Source organism: Venturia canescens, chromosome 9 (genome assembly GCF_019457755.1).
Source record: "Venturia canescens isolate UGA chromosome 9, ASM1945775v1, whole genome shotgun sequence".
Taxonomy (NCBI): domain Eukaryota; kingdom Metazoa; phylum Arthropoda; class Insecta; order Hymenoptera; family Ichneumonidae; genus Venturia; species Venturia canescens.
In genome coordinates, this window is record NC_057429.1 from 19,970,465 (window position 1) to 19,987,550 (window position 17,086).

Sequence of the window (17,086 nt, forward strand, 5' to 3'; positions counted from 1 at the left end):
GAACGCTCTCGCGGTCGGTTCACACGCGCCACGCCGAGTCGACGATCACGGTTCGGCTTCGAAGCAGCGCTCTATCTCCAGAAAATTTACAAGAGTTGGGAAAACACTTTTGTTTTATTCTCCCGCAGCGACTCGTATTAATTCGCCTCGTCCGCGTGCGAGCGACGAGTCCGCACTTATCAGGCAGCTTTCGAAATCCCACTTCGTAAAATCGTCCTATACTCCCAACGACTTCCGATCCGACGCTCGAACTTTTGAAAAGCCGATTATTCGCGAGATATTCGAATGCGAGACGAGCTCAGCCTCGTTTCCGCGTCGAACGACTCGATCCACGTCCTCCAATGGAGATAAAACAACTGCATCGTTGTCGCAGCTTACAAAAACTTCATTTTTGTATGTTCCAAAGAAGCCACGCTCACCTTCAAAAGTCACCGAGATAATCGCACTTCGGTCAAGAGCCCGTTAAAAAATCAACTTTCGACAAGAATTCTTAACATCGAAATTAGTCACTGAAATAATCACGTTTTTTATACGATTCTCAAAGCGCGTAGTTTGAACGAACCTGAGCTAAAATGCTTGTAATTTCGTAAGAAAAATGTTCGTGTATACATCACTGTGAATGACACGGTTGAAAAAATAATGGTTAAAAAGTTTCAGAGCTATCGTGCAGAGTGTGAAATTTTGCAACCGTTGGTCGCAAGTAAAAGCACGTAAAACTGTCAAATTTCTGGTTTCCGACATCTCGAATATACGGAAGGTCGATTCTTTGAAATTTTTCACGTCATTACATAAGACAGTGTTGTGAATAAGTTCCGAGTATTTGGAATAATTCAATGGAAAAACGCTCGCGGCGAGACGATTCCCGTGAAAACGCTGGATTTCCGGTGACAGAATATATCGCTCGATTCGCGGAACGGGTTTCTCGGTTGTGATTATTTTTGTGACTATTAAAAACTTACCTGTCCTACGGAAGGGGCCTGCAGGTAAGTCGAGACATCCGGTTCCACCATGCAGCTCCTCAGGGTATCCGGGATGAACATGAGTAGCTGGGACTTGGGCGGTCCAGGCTGAAGCCGGCTTTGCACGCGAGTCTGTTACGCGAGTTTCGTTCGGTTGGTCGTTGCAGGGGGGTTTCTGGTTCCGTCGGTATATTTCGAGTATCGATAGGACGAAAAGGAGTGACGAAAGAAGAAACTGGGAGGTTGAAAACTCGAGAAACTCGGGTGAGAGCGTGAGGAAAAGAGCGGGCAAAGTTTGAGATGAAAATTTGACGAAATGATTGAAAATGGGAGAAAGAAAAAGCGCGAACGCGCGAGACCGCGCGCCGCTTGTTTCGTCCGTGTATCTTAGCGAAGTTTCACGTGCGTGTGTTGTGTGGGTGCGTGTATTTGAGTGTTCAACGACGGCACGTAACGGCCCTTAAAACCGTTTTACTCTCACCGCTGCTGAGACTCGGCAATTCGGCGTGACGGGATTTCCAAATTTCTTTTAAATAATAATAAAAGTCACGAAAGTTTAAGAATTCGAGAAACTTCCTCTGTGCGTATTCGTTTTTGTTGTTATTGCTGTTGTGAAGACTGCTCCGGAGCTCGAGCCTTTTTGTGATTATGATGCACAACGCTCGGGCTCTTGGCGCTGTTATTATTTTTTCCCGTCTCTCCTCCTCCTCTTCTAACTTCGATTCTCCGATTTCCTTCCCGTCACACTGTCGACTCAAGTCCGATAGTCTCGGGCTCTCGGCTTTGTTATCGCTCAAATGAACTTTATTATTATTTATTTGTTGGTTAAACCCGTCGTCGGGGTCAACAAAATTGCCACACTCGGAACAACGACTCTCGGTTATGGGTTCGATGATGTTTATGTTTTTGTTGGTAGGTGATTTCACACCGCGCCCAAGTACACGCATCCTACCTAATCACACTTTGTCACTCTTGTCGTTAGCCCCGGATTACGATTTTTCTGTCCTCTGTCCTCTCGTTCCTCCCTGCTTTCCGGCTGCTCTTCTTTCCCCCTTAGTCGGCTTATTTTTTCGCTCAATTCTCAAGTGATAAACCCATCGAAGCCATTTTTCTATTTTCTTTTTCGTACATGCGTAAATACAAGTGTATACATGTGTGGTTTGTTTTCGAAAGATCGTATTAGAGCGACGTTTCGAGACAACGACGACGATACGTATTACGACGAAACGCCTGTCGTCGTTATTATTCCCTGCTGCTCCCGCTTCTGCTCCACAACGACGCGGCGCTCTCCTCTCTCTCACCGTTGCAGTTCGTGAGACGCCAGGTCCCAGACTACGCCGACTCGCGGTCAGTCGAGAGTATCAGCCGTTTTGCGGCGTCGCGGCGTCGGCGTAAAGTCGAACGAAACGAGCGCAAGCTCGAGCTTTTATACAACGAGAGAAAATTCTGCGTTCATATATGTCTATGTCAATACGGATATATATCGAAGCACATACGTATGTTCCCGCACGTGCATGTGCCCGCGCGAATGTATTTTTTATAAAATCTTGTCAAAACTCTTCGTTTCAGGTGCAACGGAATAAAAGCTCGGCTCACACGAGCACTCAAATTTTTTTTAGGTCATAAGATCATTCGCGATGTGTGTATTTATTCATTTTCCGGGCTGTGGATACGCGGATTATTTTTCAACGCTTCGTATTCGTGGAACGACGAATTTTGAGAGTCATTTTTATCACTATGTATTTTTATTTTTTCAAAGAGAAATTTTCGATAATAACGTTCCAGGAAAATGTGTGCGAATGTGATTTTCACGTGAACGAAGATATTTTTTGGTTAGCCGAAAAAAAAATCGACGAGTCTTGAACAAATGATTTAAGTAAACTTTTCAATAAATTTTTCGTAATTTTTCATATTGTTTCGTGGTTTTTTCAAGTTTAACGCTTTAATATCTCGCTAAGAGTGTATCGACTATCAACGCCCAAGCTTCGCGGGAGTCTTCGTAAAATAACTTGAAAATAGTGCTATAATGCATAATGAGCTCTTATCTTTTGATGCGTAGTGCGCCTACGAACTTTGGAGGGTAATAAAGGAAGTCTCGTTGGTAATATGACATTAGGGCTTGTGATACAAGTTTTAATACTCTGTTATACGCGGTGTGATATCAGTTCTATACCAGCGCCAGAACTGCTGCATATTCGGCTTTTGAAACTGCGATATGAAGACTTTGGTTCTCATTGAACTCGAATGATTACACACACACACACACACACACACACACACACACACACACACACACACACACGCGCGCGCGCGCGCGCGCGCGCGCGCGAATTGTTTTCAGTCGCTTTTAAGACATGAAATTATAAATATTGGAATAATAACAGAATTACACGAAAAACACACGAAATCCGAAAATTTAACGTTCTGTTCGTCGGTGTCATAAAAAATTTGATGGGGTAATGCACGTCGGCATGTAACAGTTTCTTCAGTAAAAAAATGACTTTTCTAACGATTCGACTACCGGAAAATTTGAATGTTTGAACGTTCAGTTCTCAAATAAATCGTTGCTGATTGATGGTAATCCCAAAGAATACTACGCGAGCTGAAAACCCTTCTGTGCCCCCGTCCGTTCCATCGCATTCGGCAACACAGATGGCGCTGAATGGAGGAAAAAAAAATGCTAGGTTATTCCCCGAGGACGTGACGGCTTGACGGATTCCACAGGAGATCGGTGAAGATTCTCTCGACGTTGTTTGTATATACGCGAGCATTGTCCTGATGCGATTTAAAGAGAGCGCCGGTACTCGCGCATACAGATGTAATGTTACGTCTATATGTGTGTTAACACACGCATATCCGTGGAGCTGGCCGTTTTATTTAGTTTTATTATCCTTACCTATTCGAATGAACATCGTTCAATCCTGAAGTCTGTTCGTCGCGTGGAGGAAGCACCGCGCTGCATAACGATCGAGATAAATCGTTGCGCACTCCCTGCTGCGACGTATACAAATTTTTTATGCGCGAATATATACGATAATACCGTTTACAAATTTTCAATGAATTCTATACAAACGCCTGTTCAATTCCATCGAAATTACTGCCCAAAAAGTTTGTTGATTGACACTTGGTGCGAATTAGAACAATAAATACTTTGACCACGAAATATCTGTCGCGGATTAGTTTTCTAATCGCTCAATGAAATTGTAAAATTTTTTGTTTACTTTCCAACGAAATTTGACAAAAGGATGACAACAGTTTCAGCAATAATTTTCGATTTTTTAACGACCCACGGAAATGAATCGCTTTTTCTTGATGATTTCTGATGTTTTTTTTATAACATCGCTAGGACGCTAAAAGTTGAGTGCACACTATGAAACAATAAACGAAAAATTGATAATAAATCGGCGTCAAACTTAAAAAAGTGTTTCCTGGTTTCATCCAATTCCAAGGAACGAAGCTCAAGTTCATTGAATTTACAGATTTTCCGTTTGTCGAATCGATCAGATTTTTTATTTTACTTCAGATCAAGAAATCAGTATCGCTCTCCGATAACTTTTTTCCAGGGTCTGTCGTAGGAAAATCTTGAACCAAGGAATGGAATCCTCTAGTGAGGAATTGCGAGAGGGACAATCGGAGTCATATTTTCATTAACTTCTCTTATTTTTATTCAACGAGTTTTCATTTGGCAGTTATAGAAAAGAAAAAAAAATTATAAGTCCATAAAAGACGATGGAAATGAATGTTATCAATCAATGTACACTTATGCAGTTATGAACTCACCTAGGAAGTCTCGTTCTCTTTAGACATTTAGCACTAAAATTTATACGTTTTACGTTAAATATGAAAAAAAAAAAATTTCGTGATATATAATTGTATGAATTTTTTAAATGTACGTTAAATATGTAAATGAATGAGAAGAAAATAATTGACCATTAATTGAATTGCAATCGTGTGATTCCACACGCGTAATTAATACGCGGAATTCTGGTGGTGTTAAAAGCTTCGTAACGAGTTTCATTTTTTGTTTTTTCTTTCCTTTTCTGTTAATACAGCTCGGGTATGGTTGGGTCGAGATGAGAAGGAAATCTGACATTAATACAAAATGCGTTTCGCGGTGCACAATAGTGTCTGAACGCAATAGAGTTAAAATTCTTAAAAAAAAGCTCTATTAAAAGTTTTGCGATGTCTCGGGGGGAGGGGCACGGGCGTTCAAATTGCATTGCCCTTTAGTCCTTGCTCTCAATCCGAGAATGTAAAACGATTTGTTTCTTGATTCATTAAGCTCTACTGATCGTATTTCTTTCAATTAATATTTCGTTTACGACGATCAGTCAGTCGGATTTCATAACGAGCTTTCTCTTCCTACGGATATAAATCCAATTCGTTTTGACTTCTCCCAATTCCTGTTTCCTTTTATCATTGATGTTCAATTACTGCAGCAAGAAATTATCAACGAGAGTTGCAAGTACAGGATAACTGCAGTTCCCTCCATATATTCATCGCTCCAATCGATTACTCGTTCATCTCGATCAAAGTGCTTCAAGTTTTCTTTATGATATCGAGCTATCTAGTTTTCTGTGTAAATTCGTCGTCATACTGTTCTTCTTTTTAAAACTGCAAAATAAATGATTCAATTTAATTATTTCATCGCACTGTTTATAGCCCGAAATTAATGAATGCGCATGAAATTTTATTTCGTCAATAAAGTTTTTAGACTTGTACACTCATCTTCCGTGAAAAATTTCATGATCATTTCATGAAATGATTTTCTTTAAATTATTTTGAGAAGAAATAACTTACCCTTTTCAAAAATTCTTCTGCACAAATACGAGCTCTGGCGTTCATGGACAATTTCATTTCACTGATTTCTCTGTCAATTTCCTCCATGAAGTGAATAATGAAATCCACTATTTTGTGCTTGTACATTTGTTCGACGTGTATATTGGTTATGAGAAAGCTTATGTCATAGCCTTTGATGGGTATACGTCTCAGAATCATGAAGTTTTCAGCTCTCATCATCATAAATCTTGTGAATTTGTGTGTGAGTATTTTTTCTAAATCATCGACTTGTTTGACAGCTATGCTTATTCGCATGCTGTTTATGCTTGCTTCGATAAGTACTTTTTCTTTGTCGTTGCGACTTATGACAACTGGAGTTAGTAAAAGTTCTTTGCTCATGCGAACTTCGATCTCGGGCTTGTTGTGTTTTTCAATTATTTGGGATTCGAAATTTTCCAAACACAATGCAGCAGTGAGGGTGTGCCTCACTGCTGTCAAATAAGGCTTCAGAGGTCCAGACTGTAGATGGGAAAACAAAAAAAGACTCTTTTGATCCTTGCGGTTATGAAAGATTATAATACGAGATAATATAATAACTTTAGGACTGGGAATATCTTGTAAAATTTAGAATACTTTTTTATAACCTATTTCCACGACTCACCGGTTATGAATCATCTACTCACCATTTTATTATAAACGTTTCTATCGAATACGATTCCGTTACACTTCACAACTGGATTCAATAGGATTTTCAAAATAAAAAATAAAAATTTGCGAACTACGATTTTTTTCACGTTCGGCACTCTTGCACACGTGAAATATGACACATCTTATACGAGTTTCTCATGTGCTGAATTGTGTTTGTGTGGATCAAAGGTTCTCCCTGGGTTGGGTTTCTTATCATCTCGAGCAGATCTTTGAGAGTTTCACTTTAGTTCAGGGAATCGCTTCGTTGTGCAGCAGCAGGTGATGGACGAAACCAGCGCCACGTTTCACTGTTGAACGTATTTATCCACTAATGAAATCATAGAGATCTAATTACCAGTCGAAGGTAAACTAATTTTCCTTGTTTCAACTCTGATTTTTGCGCCACTATATATATATATATATTGCGTGGCGTGGCGCAGATGCCGATTGGTCCGATTGGTCGAGTGACGACAACTTCATAACCTCAAAGTCCTCAAGTCCTCAAACTGTAACGTTTATACATAGTTTATACAAAACTGTTTGTATAGTAAAGAAAAATTTATACTACTATAATATTCTCAATTTTTCTTCAGAAAAGTTCAGGCATATTTCGGGAGTGAAAAGTTTCATACAAAACGTAACCATGGAGAAACCACAAAAAATGCCAAAAGTTGCAAAGGTAAAAAACTAATGTCTTTGTTATTTTTGAAAACTCTTCGCAAACAACGTATGTTTATAATTTTGAAAAATTTCTCCATTTAAAATCACATTCAAGGTTATGTTCCATGTTATTTCGAATTTTTTTATTCATTCACAAAAATAGAACAGAATACATAAATATCTGTCAAAATCAATTCCTTCTAGATATTGTTCAGAACATTATACAAAAAATATAGAAAAGTTTATTGCAAGACGTATCAAGATGATCTATCAGCCAAGCGTTTAGAAAACTATCTTGACGCATACTTTGACCTCATGCAGCTGAATTATTACAACAATGAAAATAAAGTGCTATTCTCCTCTTTTAAAGAGTGAGAAGTAATTCTTTTTGATTGAAATATCAAATGTGTTTGAAAACACTAAGAAATGACTCACCAGTATGTGAGATTGGTAGAGTGTTCCAAATTGATAGATTCAATAGAATAGAAAGATGCAACGAGTGACATTTCCAAATAAGTCAATTGTTTGAAAGACCAAAAATGAATAAGAATAAAATTTTATTGTCTCATTGCTAGGTTAAGAACAAAGCGCCAGCAGAAATCCAGATAACAGCCGAGCAGCTGTTGAGAGAGGCAAAAGAAAGAGATTTAGAAATTTTGCCTCCCCCGCCGAAGCAGAAAATTTCTGATCCACACGAGTTGGCGGATTATCAACACAGAAAAAGAAAAACATTTGAGGATAACATAAGAAAGAATCGTATGGTATTATCGAATTGGATAAAGTATGCACAATGGGAAGAGAGTCAAAAACAGATAGCCAGAGCAAGGTCCATTTACGAGAGAGCCTTGGACTGCGATCACCGAAACATAGCGCTATGGCTGAAGTACACAGAGATGGAGATGAGAAATCGTCAAGTGAATCATGCAAGGAATTTGTGGGATCGAGCAGTGACAATATTGCCGAGGGCCAATCAATTTTGGTACAAATATACTTACATGGAAGAAATGTTGGAAAACATTGCAGGGGCTCGTCAAGTTTTCGAGCGTTGGATGGAGTGGGAACCAGCGGAGCAGGCTTGGCAAACTTACATAAATTTCGAACTGAGATACAAAGAGATTCAGCGAGCTCGTCAGATTTATGAACGTTTCGTAATGGTACATCCGGACGTGAAACATTGGATAAAGTATGCCCGGTTCGAAGAAGCTCATGGCTTCATCAACGGAGCTCGTCAAGTTTACGAACGTGCAGTAACTTTCTACGGTGACGAGAGCCTAGACGAGAAGCTATTCATTGCTTTCGCTAGGTTTGAAGAAGGACAGAGGGAACACGACCGTGCCCGAGTTATTTACAAATACGCTCTCGATCACATACCGAAAAATCGAACTCAGGAGATTTACAAAGCTTACACCATACACGAGAAAAAGTATGGCGATCGTTCCGGCATCGAAGACGTTATCGTTAGCAAACGAAAACGTCAGTACGAACAGGAAATTCAAGACAATCCATTGAACTACGACGCCTGGTTTGATTATCTTAAATTAGTCGAATCCGAGGGTAACGTTGAAAACATACGAGAAACTTACGAACGGGCCATTGCCAATATTCCACCTACGAAAGAAAAACAGTACTGGCGAAGATACATTTATCTCTGGATAAATTATGCACTTTTTGAAGAACTCGTAACCGAAGACATCGACAGATGTCGTGAAGTCTACAAAATATGCCTCATGGAACTCATACCTCACAAACAATTTACATTCTCGAAAATGTGGTTGCTTTACGCTAAATTTGAAATAAGACAGAAAAATTTGACAACAGCGAGAAAAATACTTGGCATGGCTCTAGGCGTTTGTCCACGTGACAAATTATTTCGCGGCTACATCGACCTCGAAATTCAATTACGCGAGTTTGACAGATGTCGAATACTCTACGAAAAATTTCTTGAATTCGGACCTGAGAATTGTACTACTTGGATGAAGTTCGCTGAGCTAGAGAGTCTCCTGGGTGACACCGATCGCGCCAGAGCTATCTACGAACTGGCTGTTTCACAACCGCGTTTGGATATGCCTGAATTGCTGTGGAAAGCTTACATAGATTTTGAAATCGCCAAGGAAGAACCGGAGAATGCGAGGAATTTGTTCGAGAGACTTCTGGAGCGCACTCTTCATGTTAAAGTAAGTTTAGTTGAACGAAATTATTCAAAATTTCGTAACAATTATACGGACTTGATTAACAAAATACTGACAAAATTAATTTCATTCAGGTTTGGATAGCGTACCAAAAGTTCGAATTAGAAAATCCGGTAGTCGAGGAGGGAATCGATAGCGTCGTGTTAGCAAGAAGAATATTCGAACGCGGCAACGCAGCTCTTAGATCCAGCGGTGAAAAGGAAAGCAGAGCAATGTTGCTCGAAGCGTGGAGAGATTTTGAAAACGAACGAGGCGATGACGAAAGTCGAGCCAAAATCAGAGAGAAAATGCCACAAAGAATTAAAATTCGAAAACGTGTCGTCAGTGACGACGGGGTACGTATTTTAGTGTTTCAAATGTTGTCAAATAAATTTTCGATTTTTTTCGAGAAAAAACGCTAAAATTTAGGTTCAAATTCTAAAATTGTCTTTCCATTATGTTGACAGACCGACGATGGCTGGACCGAAGTATTCGACTTTATTTTCCCCGAGGACGAGTCCCAGCGGCCAAATCTCAAATTTCTTGAAATGGCAAAGGCGTGGAAAAAACAAAAAGTCACGGAAAATGAACCAGAGAAGGGCACACAGTCGGGCAATAATGAAAAAATGGATACTTGTCAAACTGTGACAAATTCTGAATGATTAAAAGTTCATTTTGAAAGATTATTAATATCGACTTATGTTGATTTGACAATGACTGAAAACCTCGATTTATTGGACATTTTACGTACAGTATAATCAATCAAATAATTGTATATATACGAATTTAAAAATATCAAATTCTGACAGCAAAACTCGCTTTCGATTGATTTATTAAATTAGAGGCCAATTGATTCTCTTTTTAATTTACCTCAACAATAAAGTTTGTTTAAAAATTCCAATAATCTTAACCTCTCCTGTCAACGTATGCTAGCCTGTTCTTCGAAAATTCAATTTATTCTGCTCTGTAAACCGACTTTATAATATTTCGATACGATTCATTACTGTACATTTTGACGTTTGAGAAAATGTGATTTTTCAATGGTTTCAAAATGATTAGAAGCTCCAAGAAAAATTAAAAAACATGCCACAATTTTTTTCAAACGATGTCCATTTCACAAAGTAGCCAAGAGTTGTTCCATACTTCGTGAAAATCAAATTTCCCACTAAGACACATGCGCACATTCTGTTGCGCCAAAAAAGGCGCACGCGCAAGCGCACAATACTGACAATACCGAGCACAAAGCACATGAGAAATTCCGCTACCAACGAAAGTGAGTGAAGAGAGTCGCCGCGCTGGTTGCAACTTTTCATTGTTCACAACTCCAGGCGTAAGTGAACAATAAAAACATCGGTGTGTAAAATCTCGGCCAATGTGAATATAAAGAGTAAAACACGTTAATAAAGTTGACAAGAATTTTTGAATCTCGTCTAACCCCCGAATCTTTTCCCATCATTAAAGCCTAGCAAAAATAACCACTGACCAAAGTGATCATATAGACATTGGTTCGACGAATAAAAAAAAGTAAATTCAGGAAAAAGCAGTTACATCGGTGTGTACGGGCCGATGGCCGGGTGATGCGCGCTGTGCGCCGTGTGCGCGCATATGTCTAGACACTCTAGACTCGGGAGGACCGAGCTTTTCGAGGCGACGACGAAACAGCAGGTGAAGATCGACGATTCTACACCCTGCTCCGATTCATGAGTAATATTTCGGAGTATAATAACAGCGATGAGAATAATAAGAGTAAATTCGATAAATTGGCGAGTGGTGTATTAGGAATATAATTTTCAACGGAACGAGAAAAAAAGCGCAAAGTTATCGCAGAGATATATAACGGCAGCTGCGTCTCAAAGCGCGGCCACTAGGTTGAAAAACACTATTAAACAGCAGTGTATGCGTCCCTATGTGTGTGTGTATATATATTTAATTATAACCGCGCGTGTGTGGGCTAGAGAGCGAAAGAAACGTGGATAATACATCGTAAGAAAAGGTTGAAACAACCATGACGGACACGGCAACAGCGGCGTCAAACGCCCAAAAAAGAGCCAATTTCTCGGCTCTAACGGTCAACAATCCAAATGGTGTTAACAAAATATCGCCGAGTTTGGCAATCGCCAAACCAGGCTCCGCGAGAAAACTCGTCATCAAAAACTTCAAAAGTGAGTCAATCTTTTTTTTTTGTTGAACTTTAACCTACAAATCAGCTGTGTTTTTGTAGTCTTTCCCAACTTGTTTTCGATATCCGTTCATATATACTGTTATTTTTCAATCAGTACACAAAGGATTCAAATTGTGATTCCGTTTCAACAGTTCCTTTGCTTTTCGAGTGAATTTTTATTATTTTGGCATTTTGCCTTCCTAATATCTTCTATGTTGCGAAATCATCTCACACGTTCGAGCACACGGTACACTGCCCCAAACCGTTTTTTCTTCTTTTTCGCATATTTCGTCGTTTCGTTTTTTATTGTTTTACTTTCCAAGGACGTCGAACCCAAGGACAGAGATGCGCCGATGAGATATGTAGTTTCGAGAATCGAGACGTATCTTTATATTGTTTAGCTTTTGCGTGTATGATTTCGAACTTCCAATTTGGGGGTTCTTTATTAATTTTGAATATTTTCCACGAGTTTACTACAAGTTAGGTTATCCACGAATTTAAACATAGCAGTGTCCAAGTTAGGAATGAAAATTGTCATTTCATTATCAAAATAAGGTTCTGGAAGAATGATCATTGGTGAAGCTGACATCTGCTTTGCTAAAAAACTTGATAAATAGTTAAAAGAAATTTTCTTCATTTAAGGAGTTTCCACGTCAAAATTGAACAAAATTTTCCATCAAATCAAAATAACTTTAGACTAATGGTTGAAGTGAGATAGAAAACAACAAAAAGTATTTTCTGTGACTTTTACCAGTAAGTTTTTCTACAATGATAAAAAAATGTAAAAAATTTTCATTCTACATCCTGGATCAAAAATTGTTCACATGTTTTCAGCAACTTTTTGAGCAAGTTTACATGCAATCGTATGAACAGTAAGTATTCTTCAAATATATTAACTATCTTTATTTTGTCATTTGATTCCTAGATAAACCAAAACTACCAGAAAACTATCAGGAACAAACATGGGAGAAATTAAGAGAGGCTGTCGTGGCGATACAGACAAGCAAGAGCATACGTTATTCTCTAGAGGAGCTTTATCAAGCCGTAGAGAACATGTGCAGTCACAAAATGGCATCAACTCTCTACGCCAATCTTACTGTACTGACAGAGTCCCATGTGAAGGCAAACATAGAACAATTTTTGGCTGAGTCTATGGATCGTCACATCTTCCTGAAAAAAATGAATGAATGTTGGCAATCCCATTGTCGCCAGATGATCATGATTAGGAGTATCTTTTTGTACCTGGATAGAACTTACGTCCTTCAAAATCCTAGTATATCATCAATTTGGTAAGAGCAAAATGCTTAAATTTCCAACAATATGAATATGACAAGATACAGCAATTTGGAGAAGACGTTGAAAATCGTATCGTATTTTGATCCGAGCATTGAGCCATTATAATTGTTTTTTACAGGGACATGGGATTACATCTTTTTAGACTTCACATTGTATTAAACAATTTAGTGCAAACACGCACTGTAGAAGGACTTTTAATGCTCATTGAAAAAGAGCGTCAGGGTGACACCGTAGACCGCACGCTTCTCAAGTCATTGCTCAGAATGCTATCGGACTTGCAAATATACCAGGAGGCCTTTGAAAACAAGTGAGTTATCTGTTTTGTTTAATCACTAACAAATATTCTTTGGCTCACCCTTCACAGAGTACTAAATCGTGTCAAAACATAATTCAGTTATCAGCATATTTATTATAAACGCGTTCTTTTTAGGTTCCTGATGGCAACAGAAAGGCTTTATGCGGCAGAGGGTCAACGACTGATGAACGAACATGATGTTCCGGAATATCTGGCTCACGTCGATAAACGCCTTCAAGAAGAAAATGAGAGATTACTTCATTATCTTGATATGTCGACGAAGTAAGATCAATTTTCACCATTCAAATGTTTTCTATTCGGGAGGAAAGAGACTTCTGAAACTGATAGAATTTGTTGACAACTCCAGCAAATAGCCCAAAAAAATAACCCAAATCCTGACCTCAAATCGTGAAAACTATTATGAAACTGAAAAAATAACTTTTCTAATTTTTCTGGGCATGAATACAATGAAACAATGATCGTTGAATTGTTTATGTTTAGATGGTCGCTCATACACACGGTTGAAAAACAATTGTTATCCGAGCACGTTTCAAGCATATTACAAAAAGGATTAAGCGGTTTGTTGGACGAGAATAGAATCAGTGACTTAACGCTACTGTACAACTTGTACAATCGAGTCAAAAATGGTCTCCTCGAATTGTGTTTAAATTTCAATAGTTATATAAAGGTAAGCAATGATTATTTTCAACATAAAATTTCATTCAGTTGGATGACCCAAACCTTTTTACGTTTGTAGAAAAAAGGCAAAACGATAGTAATAGACCCAGAAAAGGATAAAACTATGGTCCAAGAATTACTCGACTTCAAAGACAAGATGGACAATATTGTGAACACTTGCTTCTACAGAAACGAGAAATTTGGCAACAGTTTGAAAGAAGCCTTCGAAGCGTTTATCAATCAGCGAGCAAACAAGCCCGCAGAACTTATAGGTAACATGATTTCTAATATTTTCACATATAAATTTGACAAATCCCAATTGTTGGATACAGAAAGAAATGAGCGTAAAAAATGACTTCGTTTTCTAGCCAAATTTGTGGATATGAAACTCCGAGCAGGGAACAAAGAAGCAACAGAAGAGGAGCTAGAGAGATTGCTTGACAAAATAATGGTCCTCTTTCGTTTTATTCATGGTAAAGATGTGTTCGAAGCTTTCTACAAAAAAGATTTGGCGAAAAGATTGTTGGTGGGAAAATCAGCTTCGGTCGATGCTGAAAAGTCAATGTTGTCAAAATTGAAGCAAGAATGCGGTGGTGGTTTCACGAGCAAGCTCGAAGGGATGTTCAAGGATATGGAACTTAGCAAAGATATTAACATTGCTTTTAAGCAGGTAATACAGGATATTATACCGATAACACGCCCATAATTAGTTTCGAAAAACACTCAAGAGCCATTCGGACTGACGCACTAATTTGTTTTTAAGCAGTATTCAGGAAATCTACAAAACGAATTACTAGCCAGTAATCTTGATCTCACGGTGTCTATACTCACCATGGGATATTGGCCAACTTACCCTGTGATGGAAGTTACTCTGCCTACGGAAATGGTACAATACCAAGAAGTTTTCAACAAATTTTATCTCGGCAAACACAGCGGTCGGAAATTACAATGGCAACCGACTTTAGGACATTGTGTCCTTAAGGCTTGGTTCCACGCGGTAAGTTTCACAAAATAGAACAAAAATTAATGTGAACCCTAAATCAAAACGAAAAACTTATTAATAGTTATGATTATCAGTTGCAAAAAAGTTCCAAAAGCTTTTTTGATGCTCAATAGTATTTTTGCCCTGAACAAATGTCAGCATTTTGAGCCTTTATAAATAAAGATCCGAATAAGGGCCGTAAAAGTATTAAAAATACTGAAATCGGACTATTTTCAATCTTTGCGCGCGTACAAAATGAGTAATTTTACAGCGCTATTTTTCGATCATTTTCCAAAGTGTTAGTCAAACTGTTTTGATCTGTATGATTTTTCGTTTATAACAGGGCAACAAAGAATTGCAAGTATCGCTTTTTCAAGCTTTAGTACTAATATTGTTCGACGACACGGATGATTTGTCGCTCGAGGAAATCAAAGCAACGACGAATATCGAGGACGGTGAACTGCGAAGAACTTTACAATCTTTGGCGTGCGGCAAAGCTCGGGTCCTGCAAAAAAATCCAAGAGGCCGCGACGTTGCAGACAACGATAGATTCGTTTTCAATTCGGAATTCACAAATAAATTATTCAGAATAAAAATCAATCAAATACAGATGAAAGAAACGGTATACAATGGGCTTTCTACTTTTATAATCTAATAAAAACGACCATTCGTTTGAATGTTTCTTTTTTTGTGTGGTTTTCAGAACGAGGAACAAAAGGCGACTGAAGAAAGAGTCTATCAAGATCGGCAATATCAAATTGACGCAGCTATAGTAAGGATCATGAAAATGAGAAAAACTCTTACCCATAATCTTTTGATAAGCGAGCTCTACAATCAATTGAAATTCCCTGTGAAGGTAAGAGTTCCTCTTTAAAACTATAATTATTTCTTCGTGATAGTTTTTTTTTCCGTGTTTTCATAACGTAACGTCTAATTTCGTTATTTCGTTACACAGCCTGCCGACTTGAAGAAACGAATCGAGTCGTTGATAGACAGAGATTACATGGAGCGTGATAAAGATAACGCTAATCAGTACAACTACGTTGCGTAACCTCAACCAATTGCCAAAGTTATGTTGAGCCGGGTCAAGTATGATTTCCATAAGAGAAAAGTCCAAGCAGCAAGGAAAGAGAAAAGCTCAAGCTCCGAAGCGCGCGTGATTGAAGTGGTTTTTCGTCGATTGGAATTAGTAGAGAAAAAAGGCTAGAAAGAAGAGAACTTTGGATTTATTTTTTCGGTTATTGCGCGAATTTGAGGTTTGTCAATTGCTTAGAAGCGATTAGAATGCACGATTATGATTTTTTCTTCTTTCACGAGAAACCCCCGAGTGAACGTCTCAAGAAACGGAACAAAGTTCGAGATAATTAGTTGAATGGTCGAAAGACGACGAGTCAACCTAGTTGAACGATTAAATCAATTATCGATTTCGCGAACAGTGTGTGCGATCAGTGATTTGCCATTTACTCTTTATCCTTTTATTTTTTATTTATCTCTGCATCATATTTCTTTTTCTGCATTCTTACCGAAGGAACTGTTGGCAAAAAATTCTACACGAGAAAAACAAACAAAAGAAAAAATGCAAATAAAATATTAACGTCGCGTTTGTAAGCATCAAAAGAGACAAGTTTTTTAATGCCAGTTTTTCACGTGGACGAAAAAAAACATACGATTTTAGCTGGCCGTAGCGAAGAGGTTCCGAGTCGTCGAAGGGATAAAACAGCAAAGGCGCTTCTTTAAAGAGAATTTGAACTATGAAAATCCAAAAAAAAGTTGTTCTAATGTAAACACTGTGGGAATTGTGAATTTTTGTTAAATTTTAATAACGGTAAAGAGATTAGAGGAAAAATCGTACAGATAATTCGCGAAAAAAACTCGGTGATGTAGAATTAATGAAAAGAAAAGAGAATATGTTCGGAGCAGAGGAGAACCTGAAAGACGAGAAGAGAATATGATTGCGTTAAAAAGAAAACCAGTACTTGCAGTTGACGATATTGTGTTCCAAGTCCTAATCGAGCGAGGCTCTACGAGTGGCTTATTAATTTTCATAACTCAAGCCTTATCATTTGTCGATTAATTATCAATTTAATGTGAGAGTATATCTCAGAAAACGATCAATTTAATGTGAGAATATATCTCAGAAAACGAATGAAATTGTGTCAAATATTGGCTGTCACTAATTTCGGCGTTCCTTGTCCAACACTAGTGATGAAGAAATAGTATAATGCAACGTAAACGATGGCCAGTTCTCAAGAAATATTCTCCGTGCTGGATTCGACCATTTAATTGAAAATAATAAATAATGAAAAAAATGCGCTGTACTACGAAAACGTATTTTTCTGTAATATTTCGTAGAATTTTGTCAACATTGTAAATAGGGTAAGGTTCCGTACTTGTAATAAATGACAACAGAAAACAACGAAC

The 17,086-nt window shown here is 38.3% G+C and overlaps 4 protein-coding genes across 8 annotated transcripts in view; 2 read left to right on the forward strand and 2 right to left on the reverse strand.

Annotated features, from left to right (window-relative positions):
* Positions 1-2,275, reverse strand: part of NfI (Nuclear factor I) — a 57,696-nt gene extending 55,421 nt beyond the window's left edge. For all 4 annotated transcript variants that reach the window (XM_043427785.1, XM_043427786.1, XM_043427784.1 and 1 more), the window contains exon 1: positions 960-2,275. In XM_043427785.1, coding sequence (XP_043283720.1) covers positions 960-1,040 — 81 coding nt within the window. In that variant the 5' untranslated portion in view covers positions 1,041-2,275. The remainder of the gene's footprint in view (positions 1-959) is intronic.
* A 2,325-nt stretch (positions 2,276-4,600) lies between these two features.
* Arpc4 (Actin-related protein 2/3 complex, subunit 4) lies at positions 4,601-6,671 on the reverse strand. The gene is made up of 3 exons (XM_043428867.1): positions 6,422-6,671; positions 5,760-6,257; positions 4,601-5,573 (listed from the first exon to the last, which is right to left on the reverse strand). The coding sequence occupies exons 1-3, from the start codon at positions 6,422-6,424 to the stop codon at positions 5,568-5,570; spliced, it is 507 nt and encodes a 168-aa protein (XP_043284802.1). The 5' UTR covers positions 6,425-6,671; the 3' UTR covers positions 4,601-5,567.
* A 189-nt stretch (positions 6,672-6,860) lies between these two features.
* Positions 6,861-9,939, forward strand: crn (pre-mRNA splicing factor crn). Its single transcript, XM_043428861.1, has 5 exons — positions 6,861-6,933; positions 7,019-7,104; positions 7,661-9,259; positions 9,349-9,609; positions 9,721-9,939. The coding sequence occupies exons 2-5, from the start codon at positions 7,069-7,071 to the stop codon at positions 9,913-9,915; spliced, it is 2,091 nt and encodes a 696-aa protein (XP_043284796.1). The 5' UTR covers positions 6,861-6,933; positions 7,019-7,068; the 3' UTR covers positions 9,916-9,939.
* Positions 9,940-10,276: 337 nt separating this feature from the next.
* Positions 10,277-17,081, forward strand: Cul4 (cullin 4). Of its 2 annotated transcripts, none has more exons than XM_043428857.1 (11): positions 10,277-11,415; positions 12,340-12,703; positions 12,829-13,017; positions 13,141-13,287; positions 13,507-13,693; positions 13,763-13,955; positions 14,052-14,353; positions 14,447-14,680; positions 15,009-15,287; positions 15,369-15,521; positions 15,621-17,081. In XM_043428857.1, the coding sequence occupies exons 1-11, from the start codon at positions 11,259-11,261 to the stop codon at positions 15,714-15,716; spliced, it is 2,301 nt and encodes a 766-aa protein (XP_043284792.1). In that variant the 5' UTR covers positions 10,277-11,258; the 3' UTR covers positions 15,717-17,081. The 2 variants fall into 2 exon arrangements, with proteins under 2 accessions (XP_043284792.1, XP_043284793.1); XM_043428858.1 differs by having other exon boundaries at positions 14,450-14,680.
* The last annotated feature ends 5 nt before the right edge of the window (positions 17,082-17,086 follow it).